The sequence below is a fragment of the Lissotriton helveticus genome, chromosome 1_1, assembly GCF_964261635.1.
Source record: "Lissotriton helveticus chromosome 1_1, aLisHel1.1, whole genome shotgun sequence".
NCBI lineage: Eukaryota > Metazoa > Chordata > Amphibia > Caudata > Salamandridae > Lissotriton > Lissotriton helveticus.
Window position 1 is genome coordinate 1,795,854,529 of NC_136057.1, and position 26,584 is coordinate 1,795,881,112.

A 26,584-nucleotide genomic window follows, 5' to 3' on the forward strand; every position below is an offset into this window, starting at 1 on the left:
GTGAGAGAGTTGCTCTGCATTGAGGATCTGCGGTTCGAGTCCCAGCCAGCCGGCAGACTGGTGGTTTACAGTAGGTGATTTTGGCATTGTGTTCGAGGCAGCTGCTTTTTAAAAATGTATTTTAGTATTGTGATGGAGTGAATTCGGCAGTCACCATGACGACAACGCTTGTTTTCCTTTGCAAGACCTATTCCTCGGGCCATGAGCAGGTCTGTCCGCAGTTGTTTAAAGAATCTAACAATCGGATTCCACTAAACTATGTGTTTATGGAAATACTCTATGAAGGAAGTGCAGTCTGGGGGTACAGAAAGTATCATATCACAGCAGCGCCTCCCGGCATTCCGCATTCATTGGGGTTTGTAGGGCTTTTGGATTTTAGGGCGTACATGGTCATTTTACGGTTGAGGGTGGGTTTGTGTTTTGGGGGGCCAGGTGTAATTTAAGGGTTTAGAGCATGTTTGGGATGCGAGGGTTAATTTTAGAATTTAGGGTGTGTTTGGGTTTTAGGGTACAAGGGTTAATATTAGGGTTTAGGGTGTGTTTGTGTTTGGTGTGCAAGGGTTAATTTGGGGGTTCAGGGTGTGTTTGGGTTTTGGGGTGCAAGGGTTAATTTGGGGGTTCAGGTTGTGTTTGGGTTTTGGGATGCCAGGGTTAGTGTTAGGGTTTAGGGTGTGTTTGGGTTTTAGAGTACAAGGGTTAATATTAGGGTTTAGGGTGTTTTTGGGTTTGGTGTGCAAGGGTTAATTTGGGGGTTCAGGGTGTGTTTGGGTTTTGGGGTGCCAGGGTTAATTTTAGGCTTTAGGGTGTGTTTGGGTTTGGGGTGCAAGGATTAATTTGGGGGTTCAGGGTGTGTTTGGGTTTTGGGGTGCCGGGGTTAATTTTAGGGTTTAGGGTGTGTTTGGGTTTGTGGTGCAAGGGTTAATTTGGGGGTTCAGGGTGTGTTTGGGTTTTGGGGTGCCAGGGTCAATTTGAGGGTTTAGGGTGTGTTTGGGTTTTGGGGTGCAAGGGTTAATATTGGGGTTCAGGGTGTGTTTGGGTTTTGGGGTGCAAGGGTTAATTTGGGGGTTCAGGGTGTGTTTGGGTTTTGGGGTGCCAGGGTTAATTTTAGGGTTTAGGGTGTGTTTGGGTTTGGGGTGCAAGGGTTAATTTGGGGGTTCAGGGTGTGTTTGGGTTTTGGGGTGTGTTTGGGTTTTGGGGTGCCAGGGTTAATTTTAGGGTTTAGGGTGTGTTTGGGTTTTGGGGTGCACGGGTTAATTTGGGGGTTCAGGGTGTGTTTGGGTTTTGGGGTGCCAGGGTTAATATTGGGGTTCAGGGTGTGTTTGGGGTTTGGGGTGCAAGGGTTAATATTGGGGTTCAGGGTGTGTTTGAGTTTTGGGGTGCAAGGGTTAATTTGGGGGTTCAGGGTGTGTTTGGGTTTTGGGGCTCCCAGCTGCAGGAGGTCAGACGTTTATCTGCAATTCATTGTGCAATCATCCAACAGTTTGCATTTTTCTGGAAAACTGAAACCAAAGTGGTGGACGTGCTCTTTAAGTAGACAAACAATTCTTGTTAAAATCACCAGACGCAAAAACATCTTATTGAAAACACAATAGTACCTTTGAAGTATTCAGATGCTTATTTTCAAATCACCCCAAAGTCATCAGGAACAATGTCCTCTTGTAAAGTTATCGGAGAGTCATTTACAAGTCATCCTCAGATCATCAGGAATAATGACACCTTCTGAAGTCAGCAGATACTAATTTTCAAGTCCTCCTTAAATCATCATGAATAATGACACCTACTATAGTCATCAGGTACTCCTTTTCAAGTCATCCTTTAATCATCACCAATAATGGCACCTACTAGAGTCATCAGATACTCATTTTCAAGTCATCCTCAAATCCTCAGGCTGAGCTTCTGCAGCTTGCTGATGACTTCAAGAGCTTGATGATGTATGATGACGTGTAAATGACTTCTAAGGTAGTTGGATGATCATCCAATGACTCTGGGATGGCTTCTAAAGTAATCCTGTTTGACCTGGGATTCCATTATACAGTTAGGACTACAAGAGTCACAATGCAAATCAGGAGGGCCAATAGCACCCCAGAGTGGTTCCAAGAAGGGCATCCTGGGTCGCTGGAGGAGCATAAACACATACAATGGATGATGTGGAGCCATCTCAAATTGAATGCTTCCAAAACAGAAATACTTTTGTGTGACGATTGGAAACGCTATGACCGGCTCACGCGTGGCTGCTTGATCTGGGAACACCGCCTAAAGTATTGAAGGAAGTAAGAAACCTTGGAATGACCATGGACGCCAACCTATCGATGAATGCCCAAGTGAACAAACAGCAAGATCAAGCTTTGTTACTATTAAAACTTTGCAACCCCATTTGGGATTTCCACTCAAGGTCAAGGCTACCATCTCCCTTGTTCTGTCCAAACTCGATTATGCCAATAGCCTCTACCACAGATTACCTTTACAGACCATGAAAAGACTATACATCAGATTCCGAACTCTTCTGCCAGATTACTCTTGCATATAAAACTGCAAGACTACATCTCTGCTGCCTTGAAAGCCCTGCATTGGTAACCAGTTGCTAGAAGATCCATGTTCAAGCTGCTTTGTATCACCCACAAAGCAATACATGAAACAGGACCGCCCTTCATCAGGAATAAAATCACCAAACCCATTCAATAAGGGAATCTCCACTCTAGAGTGGCACCTTGCCTCAAAATCCCAACGTACAAGAAAAAACCATGGGTGGCACATCCTTCTCTTTTCAAGCAGCCAAACTATGGAACTCTTTACCCCCCAACATAAGATCCACAGATAACCACCGTAACTTCAGAAAACGACTTAAGAATTGGCTCTGCCCCACATAACCAAACAGAAATATACAGCATATCTCTCTGTATATGAAAATGTATTTGTACTAGAGCTATGTACCTATATGTGTATTGCTTTGTATAAACTAGTAGAATAATTATGTTTAAAAAAAAATAGATATTCATTAGTTCTGATTAACATTATTCTGTTTTTTTTTTATGACAAATTTTACTGATTTTTAAAACTCACAATAGGCCCGACGGCATGAGGCAATACATCTTAGGCAAAGCATGTCGTAGTACAGACATTTACTGATTTTTAAAACTCACAATAGGCCCGACGGCATGAGGCAATACATCTTAGGCAAAGCATGTCGTAGTACAGACATTGCTCTACATTCCTCCATAAACAATCTGTTACAACTCCCATTACAATAGAAAAACATTATGATTATTCTAACATTGTCGTGCCTCTGCTAATAATAATGAGTCACACACATCGCTAAGTGTGTTTATGGGTAAAGTTGCGTATTCACTCGTTTCTATAGGCCCACCTAGCCCATATTTTGGTGCGTTTCTGTGGACATCCTCAGGCGATAAAGATTGTGAGCTCCAACTCCATAATGAAGTCTAAGCCTATCTTACATTGTGAAACCCTGGGAGGTCCCTCAGCCTTCCACTGCCTGGCAATATCCCGCTTTGTTACTGTGAGACCTAGGAATAACAGGTGCCTTTTGTACCTGTTACCCCCTATGCCCTTTGTACTACGTAGTAGTGTTAACTTTGAAGATCTCCCATGCCAATACTTCTGTCAGACAGGTGAGTACCTCGTGCCAAAACCTATCTAGGGTCGGTCAAGACCCTAGATAGGTTGTGTGTATATGTTGTGTGTTTGTGTACAGGTTGTGTGTATGAAGGTGCCTTCTTCTGATTGGCATCGGAGGCAGAGTGGGAATGCAATCAATTCCTCTGTCCATAATCTGTGTCAGGTGTAGTACGCTCTGTGTAAGTATTTAAATAGAATTAGGCGGAGTTAAGAGATAATTGTGGCCTTACGTCATGATTGCAGAGCTTCAGCCCAGTCGTCCCCGTCGATTGGTCCTACATCTGCGTCCGATGCAGCTCTTAGAGTATCCAAGGTTGTTGGGCTATTAGTAACTAAGGTTTGGTAGATCTTGGATCTCTTGTGTTCCTCGAGATCCCCCATGAGTATCTTGTCCTCCAAGGGGCTGAATTCGGGGAGATTGGTCAAATTTGAAATATATGAGAGAAGATTATGTTGCAGTTGCAGGAATTGATAGAATTGAGTATGAGGCATGAGAAAGTCTTTTTGAAGGTCACCAAAGGATTTGAGGACTGTTCCTTTCATGACATCTCCCAGTGTTGAGATTCCTATACGGTCCCTGTTACTGAAGCCGTGCTGATCAGCTAATTGCGGGAGCAGACTATTCCGCCACAATGGGGTTCCCTGCGGTAGGTGTCCTCACCAGCAAATTCTACGGAGGCTCTGTCACCATGCCAGGATCACCACATGTGTTGCAGGAGGAAGATCCTTGAGGTCGGCCCTGCTATATAAGAACAAGTGAACGGTGGGCTCCCCCATTATGCACTGTTCAAGTTGATAGGAGCGGCCATCTCTAGGTCCATACCACTATTCATTCAGAACTTGCAGTTCTGCAGCGGCGTGGTATGCTTGTTTGTCTGTGGCAGCAATGCCCCTGCAGTAGGTAGATTGTATAGATGAGCGTAGGGCCACTCTGTCGGTGCCGCCCCCCACCACCCACCCCCCCGGAGTGTCCCTGTGTGGCATTTATTTGACAGAACCATGACAAGGGGATATGATATGGGTGGGATTGTAAATAGTATAATAGTTTGGGCAGGGAGACCATCTTGAAAATGGCTGATCGTCCATATAGGGACAAGGGAAGTGCCAACCAATTTTTAACCTCTGCTATGACCCTTTCTGTTGTTTCTTCTAAGATACGTTTCCAGGAAACACTTTGAGTGTCCAATTATGTAGCCTCCCAGATATGTGATTCCCTGTGACCCTATTGTAAGGTCCTCCGCTCATTGGCCACTCCCCAATGACCCTCGTAACGGCCATATCAGCGATTTAGAGGTATTCATGTAGAGATCCGAGGTCTTGCCAAAGATGCTCATGATCTGCATTATTCTGGGGTCGGATCGGTGAGGATTAGTTAGAAAGAATAATACGTCATCCACATAAAGCGCGATACTATCAGAGATTTCCGTGGCCCACTCAAAACCACAGTATAGTGCGTATATGCGTACCCAAGCCGTGAGAGGCTCTGTGACAAGGGCGAAAAGCGGAGGGGGCATCCCTGTCGATTTGCCTGCTGTATCAGAAAATTAGTTGATGTGGCTCCTGGCACCTGGATTGAGGCCGTTAGGGCAGTGTACTTTAGTCTAATCAATGCTCTATTTCGGGGACCAATATTCATGTGTTGCAGTAATATGAACATATAGGTCATGCTGACCTAATCAAATGCTTTGTCCATATCTACAAGTATTATTGCAGTTGGCCTTTCTAGTTTATCTATGGCCGCTATCGCATTATGCGCTCTTCGTATATTGTCGGGTCGCGGGATGGAGTTCTGGACTAAATTACGGTCCAGAGGTGTCAGGGATAACACCCGAAGACCCCTGAGTTCTACCTGTCTTGGTGCACAAATAAAACAGAAACACGGGCTTCTCGATGGTGGCGTCAAAGACCAAAGGTTTATTACTGCAGGGATACAGAAGTCACAGAAACTACACACGGGCAGATTCTAGGAGCCTGTTCGATTTGTACGAGGTGGGTTGTTCCTTAAATACACAATTTCTAGCTGTAGGCAACATTCTTCACATACTCGTACATATCTTAAACTTTGTATCCTAAACAATAAATATTTGGCGTTAAACAGGAACCGTCCACGAATTTCAGATGTCAAACATTACGAATGAGGGGTTCCCACTGTTCGATCAAAATCTCATGTCATCTTCTCATTCAGGAGCCGGACCGCCTCATCGTAAATTTCGTTACCTCCCCCTAATAAAGGCCCAGAAGGAAAGGAGCAGAGCCAGGTGTAGAAGATAGAAAAACAGGATAAGAGATGTTTGTGGGTCGTAAATGGGCACGGCTGCCGTTTTCGGCCGCCTAATCATGATCAGTCCAACGAGCACGAGAACCAGTATAGCAGGACTGGCCTCAGGCAGAGGGGGCAGCTTCTGCCGAGTCATGCGGCCACAGCGTTTCTGAACTAGGGTGCACGTGTCATTCACAAGGTGAATCGCCGGCTAAAGCCTACGTGTCCTTTAGCGAAATGAATTGATCGGAGGTCACTGTTCGCTCATTGACTATGTGAGGGCAAGAATACAAGATGGATGCTGTATTCTAAAATGGATGCCGTGATGTATCGGAAATGTGCTTGTAACATGAGTGTTCTTTCTCATAGCATGGCGAAAACACCAGGGTATACTATATGGATCATTTACGGTTCACTGGTACCGAAATTATAGGTTTACGACAACGTCGAAAACACGGGTTTCGAATTGTCACGGAACCTCAGGGATGGGGCATAAAACCTGCCTGATCTTGGTGGATCAGGGCCTAAAGATGAGGGAGCAATCTATTTGCCAGTATCTTGGTGAGTATCTTAGCTTCAATGTTGGGAAGAGATATTGGCTGATACGATGCGCAGAGTTCGAGTGGGCGTCCCGGCTTGGGAAAGACCACTATCTCTGCATGCCTCCAACCTGGAGGCAGGCATTTGTTCTCAAGGGCTTCATTAAGGGTTGCGAGGTACTGCGGTCCCAGTAGCGTCCTATTCAATTTGAAGAATTCACTCGGGAACCCTTTGGGGCCTAGTGATTTGCCTGATGCTATTCTGAGGCCGATGAGGTCAACCCCTCCAGTGAGACGGGAGCCTCCAGGGAGTCTCGTGCTGTGGCGCTAAATGTCCTAGTAGGCAGATCTCCCCAAAAAACTTCGATCTGTTCTTCTGACGGGATTTTGTGTTTATTATATAATGCTTGGTGGTAGCCTGCACACGATCGTGCCACGTGCCTGTGATTGGTGATCATTTCACCTGTATGAGACTTAATGATCAGGAGTTGTAACGGTTTAAGGGAGTATTGGCATAGCCTTTGTAAGAGTTTCCTGATTTGTCCCCCCCACTGATAGATCCTGCTTTGTATGGCCCACCAGATGTGTTTGGCTTCATCTAGCTGAATGCTTTGATATCTCTTTTGCAGTATGCCTAATTGTCGGCGAGCACTATTTCAGTTTTTGTCAAGTGATAGCAATTCCGTTTGTATAATCTGTGCTTCTAGCTGTATCAGGGCCTGCCTCTTCAGACGCTTGGCAGCGGTACAGTGACTAATGTCAAAGCCTCAAATGGTGGGTTTCATGGCTTCCCACAATGTGGTGGCAGAGTCCACCGTCTTCTCGTTCAACGGGAAGTGTTCTTTCAGGGCTCTATGTAAGTGAGTTCGATAGCTCAGGCTGTGCAGAAGCCATTGCAACATCCGCCAGTGAAACGATGTCCGTCTGGGACCTAGCTCTAACCGCAGTTGGATGGGGGATTGGTCTGATAGGCCTCTGGGTAATATATCCGCCTTGATCAGGCGTCGCCTGTGCTCCCTGGTAATAAATATGTGATCAAGTCTAGAAAATGACCCATGCACTGTTGAAAACTACGTAAAGCCAACCTCCAGTGGGTGAAGCCTCCTCCAGGTGTCTGACCATCCCAACGCCTCTACCAACGGCCCCAAGCAGGACTCTTTTTGCTTACGTTGTGTAGCTGTAGGGCGGCACCTATCTTAAATGAGGTGTATGACATCATTCCAATCAGTGCCAGGCCGTCCGGTAAGGAACCCCAGGTGTTGATTATGCGTTCAGTGAATGTGTAGCTGAGCAGCAGTGGGGCATATACATTCCCCAGCATTGATAACTTGAACCCTCTCCCCTCTCCAATACTTCAAAGAACGATAAAGTATCTGTCCCAGAGTGTATATAGTCTTCACCCTAACAGAGGGTAAAGGCTGAAACAGTCCAATGATTTCCCATAGATGCCATCCCTAATGAATGTCTCTGGCATTTGAGATGAGCAGTTCAGTAGAGTAGCCCTGTCCAGGGCCGGTAAGTGGTATCTTGTTACAGGATCATTTCCCCTGCCCTTCCTGTGTAGGCCATATAGTTTAGATAGGCGACCCATTTAGGGTTAATGTATTACTTATCTTGTTTTCCAGCTTGCTTGTCGCCCCGCGATCCGGAGCACCAGGAGGACCTCGATTGGTGTCATTTATCTGGAGGGTTATTGTCTCTGTGATGGCGTGGGTCTCCAGATGAGGAATCTGAGTCGAGAGGTGGTGGAGTATACAGCTTGACCGGGCAACGTTTTTCCACCCATTGCAAGACTTCCTCGGGAGTATTGAAGAACAGGGTACTGCTTTTATACCTGACACGATGGTGGGCTGGAAAGAGCAACATATATGGAATCTGTAGTTCCTGAAGACGTGACTTCGCAACTATGAAGGATTGTCTTTGCTGCTGTATCAGTATTGTGTAGTCGGGAAAAATCATTATTGGTTGGCATGCATAAGTAAGGGATTTTTGCACTCATGCTTGTTTTAGGCTGGTGTCCCCGGTCGTGGTAGTTTAGGATCCTTCCGATTACGGCTCGGGCTGGACGTCCGGAGGAGGCCTCATGGCGAAGGCACGATGGGTGTGCTCCAACATAAAGCAGGGAGACAGCCTGCCTTCGGAGATCCAGGTTTTGAACCACTACTCTAGGAAAGCGCACATTCAGAGCCCTTGCATCCTCTGGAAGTCCTATAAAGCGTAAGTTGTTGCATAGGGCCCTCCCCTCGACATCCTCTACCCGCGTGACAAGACCCTTAGTGAGCGTCTCGAGGGCAGCAACCTTTACTTTTAAGATGGTTGTGAGAAGTTGGCCTGGTATATGCCGACCACTAATTATAGTGGGCACCTTGTACCAGTCCAAACAACCCTTATTGATGATTAGGTTAAAGTGGTAGCTATGGAGAGAAGCCTTTAGGCTAAGTCTCGAAGGAATGTAAAGCAGCTTGTTTTACCAGATCAGAACCTCCTGAATGACCAAATGAAAGGAGAACCACACAAGGAATATATAAAATATATGTATTTACTGCTAAACACTCTCTACTAACCTCTTTTTGAGATTAGAGAACAAAGCACACCATATTAAATCACTAGAACAACAGTAAATAGCACAATACACAGTGGGCTTCAGGGGAGACCAAACCATATACTAAGAAAGTGGTATAACAACCACGACTTGACAAAACACAGTGCCTAGAGCACGTAGAATCGTTGGGACCCCAAGAAACCACCCAAGTTAGTGACACAGGGGACCCACGGAGGACGGGTGCAGAGTGAGAACACAGGCGCGAGCTCTGTACAACTCTATGGGAAAGTCGCTATTGGAATTTTAAAGACTAAGGACACTTCAGAGAGGGCTTTGAGCAAACCCTTTCAAACATAAAAGGTACTAAGCCAGCACCCTTGTGAGCACCGGAGTACTCTTGTTACCTAACTCAAGGGAGCCGGGGCCATAAGTGATGTCGGAAATCTTCATTGTTTTCAATGGCGTGATGCGGAAAACTGCAGCTGCCGTGAAGAGGAACAGTGTCCGGTGGAATCCAAGCCTGGATTCAAGGTGAGAAGAACCTGAAAGCAGAGGGGACAGAGTCTGGGTTACTTCAGGGTTACCAGAGGCTCGGTAGACTAATGCCCACAGATGTCAGGTGAGTTGACACAATGCTTGACTCTGCAGCCATGGGGACCAGGAGACGTCGACCAAAGTCTGGAGGTGAGCTGGCTCACGAAGGATGTTGAGTGCTGGGGGGGAGGGAGGGGGGCAGTGTTCGAATGGAACACCAACAAGCCTTGGCAACTGCAACCCACGCAGTCAGAGGAAATCTGCTTCAGTGAGAACCAGCAAGGTCCTGGGGACTCTCCAAGCAATGGAGAGTCAGGGCACGTCTGGAGCAACCAGGAAAGCTCACGGAAAGTTAGTTACTTTCATGGTGACCCACAGGCCAACGGGCCAGGCATTGAGAAGGGACCTCGAGATGAATCACGAAATACCAGCCAACGGAACACTCATGGAGTGTAGGCCGGAAATCTTCGGTGGAAACACTGCTTGGGGTTAGGACTACAAGTTGCCCAAAACACAGCCTCAGGGATCGATGAAAAGCATATGCTGCTGCAAAAGTATACAGTGCACAGGGGTTTGGGTTGCACGGTCTCCACGAGGGATACTGTCCTCAGAATTGCTGAAAGTGCAGATCAACCTCAGAGACCTTGGGAACCCACCTCCTGTGTTGCAGAAATCTTCGGAGTCCTCAGGAGCTTAGGAGATGCAAACCGGTCAGATGTGTTTTGGTGCCTGCTTACCAGGGGAGTAACTCCTTTACTCCAAGGGAGATTCTTCAGTCGTCCAGCGTCGTGCAGATCGTTGAAGTACTTGATTTCTTTAGCAGAGTTTAGTCCAGGTAAAATCTAAAGTCCTGTAGTCAGGGGTTCCTTCTTTATACCCAAGGAAAGGGTGGGACAAATTCTGGGGACCCACCTATGGGAGGGTCAAGACAGAGCGGTGGCTACGCCCATGTCCTTTGTCCAGTTTCGCACCAGAGCAGGAGCAAATGGCTCCTGCAAGCGGTTTGAGCTGGACTATGCACAGGGACGCCAAATGTGCCCCCAGTGCAGACATCAAAGTACTCTGAGAGTGCACCCACCCAGCCCAATACACTACAGCCTGTCTGGGAGTTGGTTACACCTCCCTGTGACAGGAAGCCTATTGTCAAGCCTTCCCCTGCTCGAGCTTGGCTCAGCAGCAGGAGGGCAGACTCGTGTCTGTGGCTGGCAGCATCCATTTTGTGATGACCGAGTCGAGAAAGCTGGTTCCGGGTGTGTCGTATATGTCCCTTTAGGAGGATGGAATCATACCTCCGGCGGGGAGGTATGATTCCAAGGTGTTTGACACCAACCACAACATGTTTCTAAGTAGCCGTTTTAGTTCGCATTTACCGTGAGGTTATAATGCACTTAAGAATATATGGTTGGCTATCACAGAACAACCCTGGAGAATACGTTCCAATAGCTGTAGAGGGGCTCTACTCATGCATGGGCACCCTCTTGCATAAAACCCAGCACCCTGCTTTCAGGATTTTTAAGGCCTGCCATATGGCTGACTGATAGGTTTATATGTGCAGTGATATAAGGTCGATATAGTGAACCTATATATAAGTAAGGGGTGCATGCACCACCTTACACAGGTTGCAGTAGCAGACCTGTGGTGTTAGTTTGAGTGGTCTCTCGGGTGGCACAATACATGCTGCAGCACCTGGGAGGCCTCTGGGGTACCTATGCCCTGGGTACATAGTATACCATATACAATATACTAGGGACTTATAAGGGTATCCCAGAATCCCATCCGGAATGTACCTAAAGTACATGCAATCAATTTAGAAGGGAAAGCAGCTTGATGGGGTCCTGAATAGCAGGATCTCAGTCAGTCTAAGTCGAAAATAGTGAAACATCAGCAAAAAGTGGGGTTAACTATAAGAAGCAGACCCTAATCTCCTACAATGATGATACCATCTTCCAACCCCTGAAATTATGGTTTCTGTCTGTTTGATACGTTCCACGGCGCTGTGAAGGTCCTGGCGCAACAATATGCCATCTGCGCCTATTTTAGCATCGAGCATGTCACACGATTGTGTTATCGCAGCCAGGATCGTGGCATTGTCGTTTGCCGTTGTGGCAGCATCGTCGGAGGTAATGGAGCTGGTGCCTCCACTTGTATATTTGTCCATGGTGCTCTGTTTCGCAGTGGAGCCGGCTGAGTGGCCCTTAGACATGATGATGGTGATGAACTTGTAATCTGAGGGCCTGGTAGGGTAACTGTATATGTGATAAAGCACGTGAACTCTATGCCTCCAGAGGTAGGTAGATATCTCAACACTGGCGCTTGGGTGAGGGGGGGTCCAGCGCAATAGGGGGGTCATCCACATCCACAAGCTGCACCGGTACCAGGCCCGGCCGCCTACGCAGACGTGGTGACCCCGCCCCCCTCCCCCCCCACCCGAGCTGCTAATGAGAGCACCCCTTAGTCTCTTATGGTTTGCTGTGCACCTCCTCTGGGGGGGTTAGCAGGTGTCTGCTGCAAGTTTATCCAGCAGCATAGTTGTTCTTTACTGGCAAGACATCCGCAGCTTTCCACACCCTGTGTGTAAATTGGGCCTGCAGGCAGGTTGTACAGGGCTCTCTGAGTTGTACGCAATGGCACCTATTCAGTGTATCTTTCCAGGGCTGCCTCGAGTCTTACAGTCCCCAGGGGAGTCAGATAGGCCATTGCACGTTGATTACTGCTGCTGCACTGGTCAATCGTCCAGCTGGGGTCGGCGTCGGTGTTCGTAGGCTCCCTACTCCACCCCAAGTCCATATTACTTGTTGATTCCCAAACCACCTGCCCCTGATGTGTCTTAGGCAGTACCTGGAGGGGGTCTGTGGATCTCGCTGTTTCTTCCCCAGGCACCAGATGCCGCGATACAGACCGGGCCGCGACCCGGAGCACACCCCCTCAGGAATCCTTTTGGGTGTTTCAGGCTGTCTGCGATCGGATCCAGGAACCGGTGCGGATGATCGCCTCTCAGTCATTGCAAGACAGTGGGCAACAAAGCCTCACCTGACCAGAGGGCCGCCAGGCACGGTTGCACCGAGTCCCCGGCGATGCAAATCCGTGGCTCATGCCTGCTCCGGGCAAAGCCTCCAGAGGCCGCCCGCACTGCCCAGGCCCCTCCGCTGCCGGATCTCCGATCCGACATTTCTGCTGTCCCCAGACCACGACTGCCACAGACACAGGTACCTGGGAGTCCGGGCAGCCCAGTCTTGATCAGCTAGGGTGTAAAAGTGCCACTTATCGGCAGGATGATGAAGGATAATATGGGTCTACAGGAGCCGGGCTAATGTGCGTCCGCCATGTTGGACCGATTGGCCACACCCCTCATTCTATATTTTTAACATGTATATAAGTGACTGCATAAATAAGTAAATCTTTTATCATAACTTTATCTGCAATTGCTTCATTATTGAATTACAAACATATATATATATAATAAATAAAATTAATTTAAATTACAACAACACTTGAAAGCCAGAGTTTATTTAATGCATCTTTAATCTACATATACTACCTTCCTTTATGCATCTATACACCTTCCATGTACTTATGGATCTATATAGGGGTAGAGGTCCCTGTTGTGGATGAGAGGGTGGTTGTGGCAGACATTGGATAAGACGGTAGGGGTGTTAACCATGGAATGAAGTGGCAGCCTTGGACTCAGGGTGGTAGAGATGGCAGCGTTGGGATGGGGTGGTTGTGGCAGCTGTAGAATGATGTGGTGGATGTGCAAGCCATGTATTGAAGACATGGGATGAGGCAGGTAGTGGTGGTTGCTTAGGAATGAGGTGGTAGAGGTGGCAGACACCAGGTGATTGAGTTAGAGGTGGCATCCTTGGGTTGGGTAGCAGGAAGTAGTCCGCCACTGGATGAAGGCGATAAAGGTGGCAGCTGTGGTATGAGTGGGTAGAGGTGTCGGCTGTGGTATGAGTGGGTAGAGGTGGCAACTGTGGTTGAGGGGAGTAGAGGGCAGTAGTGGTTGAGGTGTTAACCATGGAATGAGGTGGAAGTCATGGAATGAAGATAGAGGCGACAGCAATGTGGTGATGGTAGCCATGGTATGAGTGAGTACATGTGGGAGCCATGGGATGAGGCATGTATAAGTGGCAGCCATGGGATGAGAGTGGTAGAGATGAGAGCCATGGAATATGGGTTAGAAGGGGCAACCCAGGTATGAGGGGACTAGCGATGGCAGCAATGGAATGTGTATATTAGAGGTGGCTAGCATGGATAGAAGGTTTAGAAGTGACTGCTGTGAAATAAGTAGTTGGAGGTGGCTGCTACGAAATGAGGAGGATAGCGGGGGCGGGTGAAGGGGACCATGTGACAGCTGTTGCTTATAGGTTTCATCCAAGGTCAAGGGAGGGTGAAGATGGCCACCATGAGGTGATGGGGTAGAGGTGGCAGCCTTGGGCTAATAGGGTGTTAGATGTAATCTCCAGAAGTAGTAGTCATGGTTGTTGTGGGGCTCGGGTGGCAAACATGGGGTAAGCAGGAGTGAAATTGGCAACCTTGAGTCAAGAAGGGCACTCTTACTAACCATAAGGCGAAGGGGAAGCAGTGAAAGCCATATGGGGCACAAGAAAAGCCATTGAGACATTAATGCATGAGGTGAGAGCACTGCTTAAAGCTACATTGGAGAATGCAATTTTGAATGCAAGGTGCCTGGTGGACGCTTTTAGGTGACAACAATGGAAACTTAAGAGAGCAGGGGTAAGTAGGTGCATGTTGTGAGGTGGCAGCCATGGGTGATTTGGGATTAGACGAGGCATTTGCGATGGAGAAAAAAGTGACATCTATTAGGTGATATGACTAAGATGGAAGCCACAGGGTTGGGGTGGCGGGAAAAGGTGGAATCTATTGAAAGGGACATGTTAGCAGACTGCATTATATAGGTCAACATTTTGAGGCGCAGCTCTGATAAAAAGGGGGAGTTATGTAAGAGGTCAATGACATTTCAGTTGTACTGATTTGCATTAGACAGTAGATCTAACCTTAAGCACCAGACAGTTGGCCCTCTTGGGGGAAATGCCATGGAGTCATTGGCGTGTGCAGATTACTAGGGGCACCTATGGTATGGAGGGAGCTTGAGCCAAGCAAGATATGACACTGGCCACTGTGTTGTGAGGGTTGCCCAGGCGGTGATGGGCATGTACGTGTTTTTTAAGTTATGAACTGGCACGGAGATGGAATCAGGAGAGTGAGGAATAGAAGGGATCTGTGAGCCTGTGTTTTCACACTGGTGGTTCTTTTTCCCCCAGGTTGCTCTAGGAATGGTGTTTTTTCTAATTTTCAGTGTTATCGTTTGGCAGTTTTTGAGCTCCATTTGCCCAAATACAAGATGGGATTCTGACTGTCCTCTCTTGGTATTTCATTATGGATGTACCTTGGTTCTTGTTCTTAAAGTTTTACTTTCTTGGTTGGCAGTTTTGCTTCCAAAGTGCTGAAGAATATGCCTTGATTGTCACTCTTATCTTCCTCTTGACAGTTCTCACCCTCTCCCATTATGGACAGCATGTCTGATCAGATGGAGGTGGACGAGGATGACATGGATCTCTTGGGAGGTTACGACAGCTTCCGTGATTATGGTAGTAGTCTGGTCAGTGACAGCAGCTCCTACTTGATGGAATCCAGTGATGAGGACTTGATGCCAGGGCAGGAAGCTGGGGATAATGTCTTAAACCCTCTTTCAAAAACCTCCTCTACCACAACTTCCCGGAAATCTCGGGCCTGCGGTTCAGATCCAGGTTAGTGTAAATGGTCTGCATGGGAGAATTCCTCACTGTCTGTCTGTCACTCCCTGATGCACCTCATTAGACCTCTTAACGTGTTACTATGAATCCAAGTCATCTATTGCATAAAAATAGTCAAACGATATTTCGTTATTTTTATTTATTTATTCTTGTAAGGAGTGCTTGTTCACCTTTAAGGCCTCTTTGCACTGAATTGAGAATAAGTAAACCAACGTGTGACAGGACCCACCGTTTCGCTCTCACACTCTTACTTGTCCACAATAAGATCTGATGGAGACACAAGAAAAGTTTAAAATATTCATTTTAACTATCAGGATCTAGTATGCAGTATACCTGCCACAGAAAGTAAGAAAAAGCCTAACACAAATACGGTTAGCATAGTACGAAATCCATAAATCATAAAAGAAGCTGTCATGAGATTAGGGTAGACTAACCCCTCCCACCCTCCCCCCTCCCCATCCCCCCCAACCTGCTACAAAAGCAAAGTGATTTCTTATATCAGAAGATTTCTGGGTGTTTGCAGCAGACTCAGTACCTTAGCATGCACAGATGAAAGTTCCTCATTCTCGGGAATACTAGTGTACCGTCCCCCCAGGCAATAGCAACACCTTTCTGGACACACTAGGGGGCTCTCTTAGTCAAGCCCTCCTTAGATAGGTTAATATCTCCTAACAAGGTACAATTAGCATATCTATTGAATGTAATAATTACCCAGGTGCAATTACCTTCCTGGAATCAACTACTTCATTGGGCATGAAGCAATTAATTCAAGGGCCGACACATAGAGCAGGGCACACGATAGATGTAGTGTGTTCCAATCTTACCTCGATTCAGGTAGAGGACCCCATCCCGCAGGCCTGGTCAGATCATTATTATATCCAACTGACCATCCCAACGCCTAAGTCAGAACGGGTAGCCAGAAGTAAGACCACCGAGCCACCAGGACGTAAATGGCATCTGCTTTCTGAGGTACTGGGTTTTTAAGAACCGGCACAGAACCGGCAACCCAGCGGTGCCAGGGAATCAACACCCAGAGACCTCGGGTTCTCCTGATCCAGACCTACAGAAACTCGGAGTCTTCTAGGTGAAGTCAAAGATTTAGTTTATTGGCTGCAACCAAGGTAACAGGTGTCCTAGAAGTACAATACGGGTATGTTCTCAGGAGACTGCACACTTTCATGAAATCAGGCTTCTCTTCTTATACACAGTTTTGGGCCTTGGGCAAAACGTTCTTGGTTGTAAAGTAAATAGTTAACATATTTTGGTTCAAAGAAAAAGCAGAGTCATGATGGCATGTCCATATTTCACTTCGTGCTGCCGACAACAAATCATTTGGCAAGGCCCAACATTTCATCAGATAACACTGGACCCCTAATAAAAACGGGCACCTCCCCACCATAAAGTAAGTGAAGCAAAGGAGTGGAGAAAGATGTGAGCGAGATAGGGCAGGTGTGCGCGCTGAAATGGTTTTATGGCTGGTTGAGCCTAGATGCTATCTTGCTCGGCCACTGGGAGGGAACTGACCTAACGAGTCCGGCCTGGGGCAATGGTTCTAACTTGTACTGAGGTCAGGGAAAAGTCGATTAAGGAGTACGTGTCCTTGTGGAATCAAATTCAACTGGATTAAGGCCTATGTAAAGGGCAACATATAAATGGGAGCAAGGGTTCAGAATGTAAGTGACGATTTCGATGTGAAATCGTCACTCGAACACGCCGAAAATACATGTACATGATGTACTCGTCATTCTCGGTCTTTTGATACCAAATTCGTCATATTTCGACGAAGTTTTATTTCTCGAGTCCCGAACTATTATATGAATCCAGATTTTCAGAACCACAAACCCTCCTTTTGCCCTTACATAGGTAATTAATCTATCCTCATGTTAGTCTGAGTCCAGATCTATATTCCTAAAGTCATTGAGATGTTGCTGTAACATCATTCTAGTACTTAGTTCATCTCTTGACACAGGCTTCCTTACACATGATGTAACACAGAGGCCACATATTGCAGGAGCACACTGTATGCATAGACAGAACAGAAAAAGAATGGCTAAGACCATCCCAATGACTATCAGAATTTTCCATCCCCAGGCAGATATCAGTTCCCAGAACCATCCCATTAACGACCAATCTCCTTTTTCCACAAGAATAGATTCGGAAATCTTATGCAGTTTGGAGATGGCCCTGTACACTGTTGGAGCATTATCTGGGATGAAAATGCAACAACTAGACTGGATCAATTTGCATACTCCACCTCTGTCCGCAAGTATTACATCCAAAGCGACCCGGTTCTGAAGGGTCATAAGTCGATCCGACTGGAGCTCAGCAGTCCGGTTACTAAGGGCACCAGCAGTTTCAATCACGGTGGATTCAACTACCCTTGTTAATTGTCTTATGTTTCTGCTGTTAGCCATGGATCCCCAGAACGGCAGAAAACCCTTTGCAAAGTCCCCAAATTCTTGACCTGCAGTGTCTTCTTTACTCAAAACTCCTCTAACTACCCTTGTCCGGTGGTAATCCGCCGTTGCTGTGTAGGTGGGAGGTAACAGGAATGAAACAAAACATGAGCCCGAGAAGTCGGGGGCAACCATGTATAGGCTCTATCATGGCAGATGAAATAAGTACCCTTAGCAGCTAAAAACGCAGGGGAAGTCTGAGATCCAAAAACATACGTTTCTGTACAGATACTCTTCCCTAGCTGAGCTCTGGGATTCTTGCCAATACCTTGCAGACACAGGTGACCTTGATGGGGTACGATCCAGATAGGGGACGATCTTTTGGCTTGCTGTTTCTCACTTAATGTAGTGCCATATCCGGTCACGTTCCAACCTACATATGCAAGTATCTCATCATCCGGAGTATCTTCATAAGAAGTTACTTCCTTGATCATGTCAACTATACCTTTGACTAGGGCGCTAGTCTTGAGGTTGTCTTTTACAGAACGTAGGGGTTGGATTTCTCGTGCATATATGAACATTGTCCTATATGCCCATACTGAACCATTGTAACTAAATGGCAGGACCAAATAGGGGATACCTTTATCCGTTGTGTGAGGCATGAGACCACACACCCAACAGTTAGTCGTGTTCATCACAAGTTGGTGTTGGTGTAATAACTGAACGAAGGAGTTATTAATGAATTCTAACCTTCTATTGGATTCGTGGTCAGGCAGAGGGTGGAAAGAATGAGAGGGAACAGTAGGAGGAGGTATGGGGGATGCAGTAGGCGCAAATGTTACATGGAAAGAAAATAAAACATAATTTATCAAAAAGATCATTACGCTTGATAGCATAAAAATACACAATATTATAAAACTTTTCTTTGTCATCGTGTTACATAGTCTCTGCTTAAAGTTCATTTGTTTGGCAGGTCTCTCCACATCAGGAAACTCCATCCTCTCTAAAGTGCTGCCCGCGATGAGGAGGTTGTTTCTGCTAAGGAGTGCTTCTGTCAGTCTAGGGCAACTCCCTTGGACCAACCAGAACCACCGACCTAACGTCGTTGGCTGCACTTTCAGAAGACTTGAACCAATCGCGGCCCTAGCAGCGGAACCCGGATGGCGGTTCGAAAAACAAAAATAAGCAAGTTACCTAGATGGGAGATCTGCACTTTCAAAAATAGTACTTGGGAGGAAAAAAATACTTTCGCTTGTCCATAGGTCTTGGTCTCAAATCATAAAAGGAATCACTTTATTAGTCTGTTTTTCTCGGTCTTCGATTGTAGCGTCTTTTTCCTGGTACTGTCTGGTCCTGAAACAGCAATTCAGGCTCCAAAAAGTTCAATTGTTCTGGTGGAGGTACAGTTTCTTGAAAAATGTTCTCGCTTTCATAATCGGGGTTAGTTTCTTTTACAAGGTCATCAGTTGAGAGCTCTGAGTTAGTGCCACCTTTCTGGACCCATTGGTCATAGGGCAGAGGGAAGGGTACTTTTTTACAATGGATCCCGTGGACCCAGTTGGCCTTCCCCTCCACCCGGACGGCTGACCTCGTGGACAGAAGGACGAGGTGAGGCCCCGTCCACCTGGGCTGGTCGTTTCTTGTTCTTTGAAAGTTGCGGACGAGGACCCACAAACCGGGGTCAATGGCGTGACCCGGAGTCTCAGAGACCGGAGGCAGGGTGTTGTGGACCTGTTGATGTAAAACACGCAATTTAGCCGTCAATTCATACAAGTAATCAAGCAAAATAGGGTGTTGCAGCTCGCTGAACTTCGTGGGCCTAGGCACTCCCCATATGTTGGCTGGCCGGCCAAAGACGATTTCGTAGGGGCTGAGTTTCACTCGCGAATGCACAGTTATTCTGGTGGATAGGAGTGCTAAGGGTAGAGCGTCAGGCCATTTAAGACCTGTGCTCGCTTGGATTTTGGCCAATTTAAGTTTTAGCGTGCCATTGTAACATTCTACTAATCCAGCTGATTGGGGGTGATTTGCAGCGTCGAACTTCTGCCTAATGCCTAGCCCTTCACACACTCTTTTCATCACACGACCCTCAAATTCACTTCCGTTGTCAGACCAGACCATTCTAGGCATTCCGAACCTGGGGAAGTACTCTTTTACAAGGGCTTTTGCTGTGGACAAGGCAGTATTGTCTTTTAAGGGATAGGCTTCTACCCATCTTGAGAAGGCACAAACAACAACGAGCACGTATTTTAAGTTGTTGCACCTCTCCATGTGTATAAAATCTAGCTGCAAAACCTCGAACGGGTACGTAGGAGGTGCAAAATGACCAGCTGGAGTTGGGGTTCCCCTACCAGGATTGTGCTTCAGACATACCATGCAATTCTTGACAACATTCTCTGCACACTTGGGAATCCCTGAATTCTTCCACACTGGGGCCAACAACTCGCAAATCCCTTTCACGCCGATATGAGCCATTCCATGAGCCATTGTAACCACTGCAAGCACATATGCATCGGGTAACAACCATCTCTGATGTTCTGTCAATTCAACCCAACAACCATTTGCATCCATTCTTCCTGTACTCTCTCTCCACGTGCTTAACTCCTTCTCTGTGGCCTCAGCTTGGATGGACTTCACACTTTCTATCGTGTCCTCACATACTCCAACCTCACCAGTCCATCTTTCAGGGCTTGCAACATACATTCGGCTCATCACATTCTTTGCCGTTTCTTTAGCGGTCTCATCAGCGAATGCATTTCCACGACCAACATCATCAGTCACCTTCTTGTGAGCACTACATTTCACAATCGCCATTTGCAGGGGCAAGGTCAGTGATTCAAGAAGCTCATTCACCAACTGACCATGCTGAATCTTAGTTCCATGCGAAGTCAGGAACCCACGTTCTCTCCACAATCGTCCAAAACTGTGAGCCACTCCAAACGCATACTGACTATCAGTGTAGACAGTCACTCTCATTCCTTTAGACAACACACATGCTCTCGTAAGTGCGACTAGTTCTGCGGCTTGAGCTGAACCATGTGGTATTCGCGCAGTTTCAACGACTGTGTGTAAAGTTGTGACAGCATATGCTGCAGTCACATTCCCATTTGGGAGCTTAAAGCATGAACCATCTACCCATAATGTACCATCACATTCAGCAAGAGGAGTGTCAAATAAATCCACTCTCCCTTTTGTCTCTTCCTCTGTTGTGAGGAAACAGTCGTGCTTTTCTAAAGCATCCGACTCTTCTGCAATTGGTAACAACGTGGCTAAATTCAAAGTACTGCACCTTTTTATATGCACATGGCTCGCTAGCAGCGTTAATTCATAACTGGACAGTCGAGCACTAGTTAAGTGCTGTGTCTTGGTCCTATTTAACAATGTGTCTACTGCATGCGGGACCATCACGATTAGTGTATTATTCATTACTAGACCTGCAGACTGTCGAATAGAAACAGCTGCTGCTGCTGTGGCCCTTAAACAACTTGGTAATGCTCGTGCTACCGGGTCCAAAATTGACGAAAAATAGGCGCATGGCCGCTGTCTATCTCCGAATAACTGAGTCAGCACAGACAATGCACAGCCCTCCTTCTCGTGGACATACAATGTGAAAGGCTTACTGTAGTTGGGGTACCTAACACAGGAGCCGAACATAATGCTGTGCGTAATTCGAGAGAACTTTTCTGACAATCCTCAGACCAAGGAATGGGATTGGGTGTATTTTTACACGTTAATGCCACCAAGGGTTTGGCCAATAGCGAAAAATTTGGAATCCACTGTCTACAGTACGATGTAATGCCCAAGAAAGCACACACTTCTCTCTGTGTTCTTGGCACATTCAATTTCGCTATTGCCTGAATTCTTTCTGGGGTCAGTTTCCTTCCCTCCTTCGATAAGAGGTGACCTAAGTAGGTTACTTCTTGTCGGCAATACTGAGTTTGGAAAGTGACACTTTGTGATGCAGATCACACAGATGACGCAATAATGTCAATGTGGCCTTTTTACAAATTTTCTCAGTGTCTGCAGCAATGAGCAAATCGTCCACATACTGTACAAGAGTGGCACCTTTTGGCAAAACGATCGTGTCAAGCTGAGTTTTCAGAGCTTGACTGTATATTGAGGGGCTTTCACAGTAGCCTTGAGGAGCGCGCTTAAAGCGGAAGCTTCGACCTCCTAAACTAAAGGAAAAAATGTCCCTGCTCTCCTCAGCAATTGGAATGCTGAAGAAAGCATTCTTTAGGTCAATCACTGAAAACCATGAAGCAGAAGCTGGAATCATAGTCAATAATGTGGTAATGTCGGGGACAACTGGGAATTGTGGCACAACTATCTTATTTACTTCTCGAAGATCAATCACGAATCTGTACACAGGTGGCTGAGAAGGGTCAGTTCGTTTTAAAACAGGCAGAACAGGACTATTGCAAACATTGCCTCGTGTTTCCTCAATCACATCCTTTTCAATCAATTCGTAAACAATCGCTAGCAAAGCTTTTTCACTCTCATTAGATATTCTGTATTGGGGAATTCGTGGCATTTTGACATTCGACTTCAATGTTACAACATATGTTGGAATTTCTAAAAGACCTGCATCATTAGGACCAGTAGCCCAAAGAATATCTGGGAGGAGTGCTAATTCTGCTGGAAGTGCATCTCTCTACAAATACATGGGAGAAACCACTTTCTTACCTAAAGTGAGTTGCACTCCTGAAGGAGAACAATACAAAGTCGCATACAATCTTTTTAGCAAATCTAATCCTAGCAAATTTTCACCACAACCTGTTGTCAGAATAAGGGGTGCTTCGAATTCACAAGGACCAACAGAAAGAGATAACGGGTCAGAAATCGGATTTCTAACTGGGGCGCCAGAAAAACCTACAGAAACGTTCATTTCGCCAGACAAAGGTGCGCCAGGGAGTTTGGAGTGCATAATAGAATTCTTTGTAGCACCAGTATCCAACAGAAAAGGTTCTGACACACCTGATGTAATCACCTCAATGTAAGGTCCACTCTGATCTACTGGAACTGAAACAACTCCCTCTCTTTGTCTATGGCTGTCCTAGCAATCATCATTCTCCCACTGCTCATTTTCTGTGTAATATTCATCAACATAGTATTGAGCTGTCCTGTCGGATACGTTATTTTGCTGATCAAACCTGTTCATAGAGTTTTGTGGTGGAAGGGGACGTGTGTCCTGTGGGGCGTTTCCGCGCCCTCTACCTCTAGATGCTTGCTGACTGCCACGACCTCTAACACCAGAAACTCCATTTGCACGTTGTGATAGGGCAGGACAATTATACTTGTAATGACCCTCTTGTTTGCAATATAAACACTGGTTGGGGCCTACACGGGGTTGAGCGTAATCAAATCTTTGCGAGTTTCTCTGATACTGTTGAGGCTGCTGAAAAGTATTCTGGTAGTGATTCTGACCATTATTATTTTGATTACCACCACCACGTGGCGGATAGGCTTGCTGTAGCAAAACCTTCGTTTTGAGTTCTCTAGTTTTCTTTTCTACTTTACCTTTCTCATCTTTGTCTATATTCTCGTAATATTGCGCAGTAGCTAATATCTGGGCTGAAGATGAGACTGCCCAAGAACTTTCTGAATCTTTTAATTTTCTACACCATTCTGGAAGCAGATTGTGCACGAATTTGTCGACAAACAATCTCTGACCACCTTCTGTGGTCATATCTTGACCGCTGTGGTCAACAAATGTTTCTTCAAATCTGGTGAAGAAATCTGAAACAGTTTCTTCTTTCTTCTGCTTGCATGCAGACAACTTATCCCAATTTATGCGTATTGCAGGCATTATCGTTTTCATGTAATCTACTATTTTACCAGGGAGTTCTGCTATCAAAGGCTCAGGCTTGGCACCACCAACTTGTCGGGCATCTGTAGCAGTAATATTAGCCCATGTATCACCTAATTCCTGGTCATGATCTACATGACAAATTTTACCCCATAAAGGCTGTGGAACAACATTCCCAAATAACATGTCGATATCGGCTAAATTCATTATACATGACCCAGCAGTTTGTGACCATTCTTTATAGTACCCTGCAGGATTTTTACGCGGATCTGGTAATGTTTGTTTGAGTGCTAAAACTTCAGCTCGCTTCCATGGGACATGTACCCATACACGCTGGAAATGTGTTTGAATAGGTGGGTTAGCGTTCGTGTCACCCTCTCTCCACTGTGGGGGAACTTCTCTCATAGGGTATTGTCGTGCCTTTTTCCTACTGGATGTATTAGATTCAGATGGTGACCCAGAACTGTTTCCCTTACTCCGATATGATAACAACATTTCAACTGCTTTTCCCACATCGGGACCGACAATCATACCCTCTCCGAACTTAAACCGTACACGACACATCTCTTGTGGGATGCATTCTTGATCATTATCTTCTAAATCCTCACCAAGAAAAACACACATCTGTTCGAAAACATATCTCTGTGTCGCTGCTTCCCATTGATGGAAGACTTCCATGACAGACTGTACATCATATTTTGCAGTGTCCATGACCCATTTCCGAGCTAAACTATTCAGGGAATCTCTCTCTTGATAATCAGGCAGTTGACTTCGCATCTGTCTTCTTCCTATGTTAGGGGTCGTAGCAGGCGACCCGAAAAGAGGTAAAAGAAGATTAGTAACAGTGCTGGCCATTTTCTGCCGAATGGAAGGTGAAACTGATGGACAAACAGATGGAAAAACGGGGTGAGATAAGGCAGGGGTAGAGATAGCAGAAAAGGTATCAGGGAAAATAGAGGGGGCACTAGGCAAAATCGTAGAGGGAGCACTAGGAGACGTAAAAAGTACAGTAGGCAAAACCGTAGAAAACACAGGTGAAACAGAAGTGGTCGGTGGGCCTAGAGGAGGCTGCACCAAAGAAGTAGTAGCCAGCTGAAGAACAGCTGGTGGGTGCTGTTGAGGAGCAGGAGGCGCAGCTTGTGCAACTAAAGGTTGCGGGGGTGCTGTGGCATTCTGCGCATAGGGGGGTGGTGAATTTAGCAAATGTGACATTAATGGGTCTTTTTCACGCTCTTTTGCTGCCTCTTGCTGAAGAGACGGCAAAACTGGATAACACTTATCTATTGCCATTTTACGTTGCCTGTGCAACTGCTCATTCATCTGCTCTTCTTCATTATCTTTAAACTGCACAGCAGCTTGCATTACTGAAAGTCCCCCTTCTCTCTTATTTTTCTTAGCTAATTTAATTTCTTTTTGTTTGGCTTCTTTGCGCCATAAGCGGAAAGAGTCAAACATCGCCGGCCGGGCTTTCTTTTTGAAGAGTTTAACTTCAAGGTTGTCTAAGATTTCAGAATCAAAGCTACCATATTGGGGCCATTTTAAAACACCATCTTTCCTGGAGTATTTAAACCATACTTCGTTGTAGGTGATGGGGCCTACCCCATGTTTTACATACAGTTCGTAAGTCGGAGTTCCAACTGGAGGAACCGGACATGAGTCCTCCAATCGGGAGTCCCTATTATTACCAAGACAAAACAAATTCCCAAGTCTAAGACTAGGCATCCTCGCTCTCTAGTCTAGTTCCAAACTTCAAAGGATTATCGATTACGATATTTCTCGTGAATACACGAGTCCTTCGGTTATGGTGCTTGCAAGTACCAATACAAAACCTTTTGTATCCCAAAGATACCACAAAGTAAGTCCAACTAAGGACTGGGAGACGCTCCACTTATACTTAACTGAAATATCGATGACGTCACCAGAAGACTCGTCTCAGTGTTTCGCTCTACCAAAAACTTCAAGGGTCCAAATCAGGGCGATAGCCAGGGCAGCAGTCCTTGTAGCCGTCGGGAAGCGGGGAACCTCGCAGCAAAGACCTTCGGACCACGTCGACATGCTGGGGTCGATGAGGTGGTTGGCCGTCCTCCGGAATTTCCACACGAAGCTCCTCACGATCTTCAGGCTGACTGGTACCACTGGAATCGCCCCAAACGTTGGGCCCCAACTGAGGTACTGGGTTTTTAAGAACCGGCACAGAACCGGCAACCCAGCGGTGCCAGGGAATCAACACCCAGAGACCTCTGGTTCTCCTGATCCAGACCTACAGAAACTCGGAGTCTTCTAGGTGAAGTCAAAGATTTAGTTTATTGGCTGCAACCAAGGTAACAGGTGTCCTAGAAGTACAATACGGGTATGTTCTCAGGAGACTGCACACTTTCATGAAATCAGGCTTCTCTTCTTATACACAGTTTTGGGCCTTGGGCAAAACATTCTTGGTTGTAAAGTAAATAGTTAACATATTTTGGTTCAAAGAAAAAGCAGAGTCATGATGGCATGTCCATATTTCACTTCGTGCTGCCGACAACAAATCATTTGGCAAGGCCCAACATTTCATCAGATAACACTGGACCCCTAATAAAAACGGGCACCTCCCCACCATAAAGTAAGTGAAGCAAAGGAGTGGAGAAAGATGTGAGCGAGATAGGGCAGGTGTGCGCGCTGAAATGGTTTTATGGCTGGTTGAGCCTAGATGCTATCTTGCTCGGCCACTGGGAGGGAACTGACCTAATGAGTCCGGCCTGGGGCAATGGTTCTAACTTGTACTGAGGTCAGGGAAAAGTCGATTAAGGAGTACGTGTCCTTGTGGAATCAAATTCAACTGGATTAAGGCCTATGTAAAGGGCAACATATAAATGGGAGCAAGGGTTCAGAATGTAAGTGACGATTTCGAGGTGAAATCGTCACTCGAACACGCCGAAAATACATGTACATGATGTACTCGTCATTCTCGGTCTTTTGATACCAAATTCGTCATATTTCGACGAAGTTTTATTTCTCGAGTCCCGAACTATTATATGAATCCAGATTTTCAGAACCACATTTCCGACAATCCCAGTTTATCAACAATTGCACAAAATAAGACACCTATTCT

General features: G+C 46.3%; 1 protein-coding gene across 1 annotated transcript in view; it reads left to right on the forward strand.

Moving 5' to 3' along the window:
- Positions 1-40: 40 nt before the first annotated feature.
- LOC144765468 (lethal(3)malignant brain tumor-like protein 2) overlaps positions 41-26,584 on the forward strand; it is an 80,251-nt gene continuing 53,707 nt past the window's right edge. Inside the window, exons 1-2 of the mRNA XM_078650326.1 lie at positions 41-74; positions 15,024-15,282. Of these exons, the coding sequence (XP_078506452.1) occupies positions 15,042-15,282 (241 nt within the window). The 5' untranslated portion in view covers positions 41-74; positions 15,024-15,041. The remainder of the gene's footprint in view (positions 75-15,023; positions 15,283-26,584) is intronic.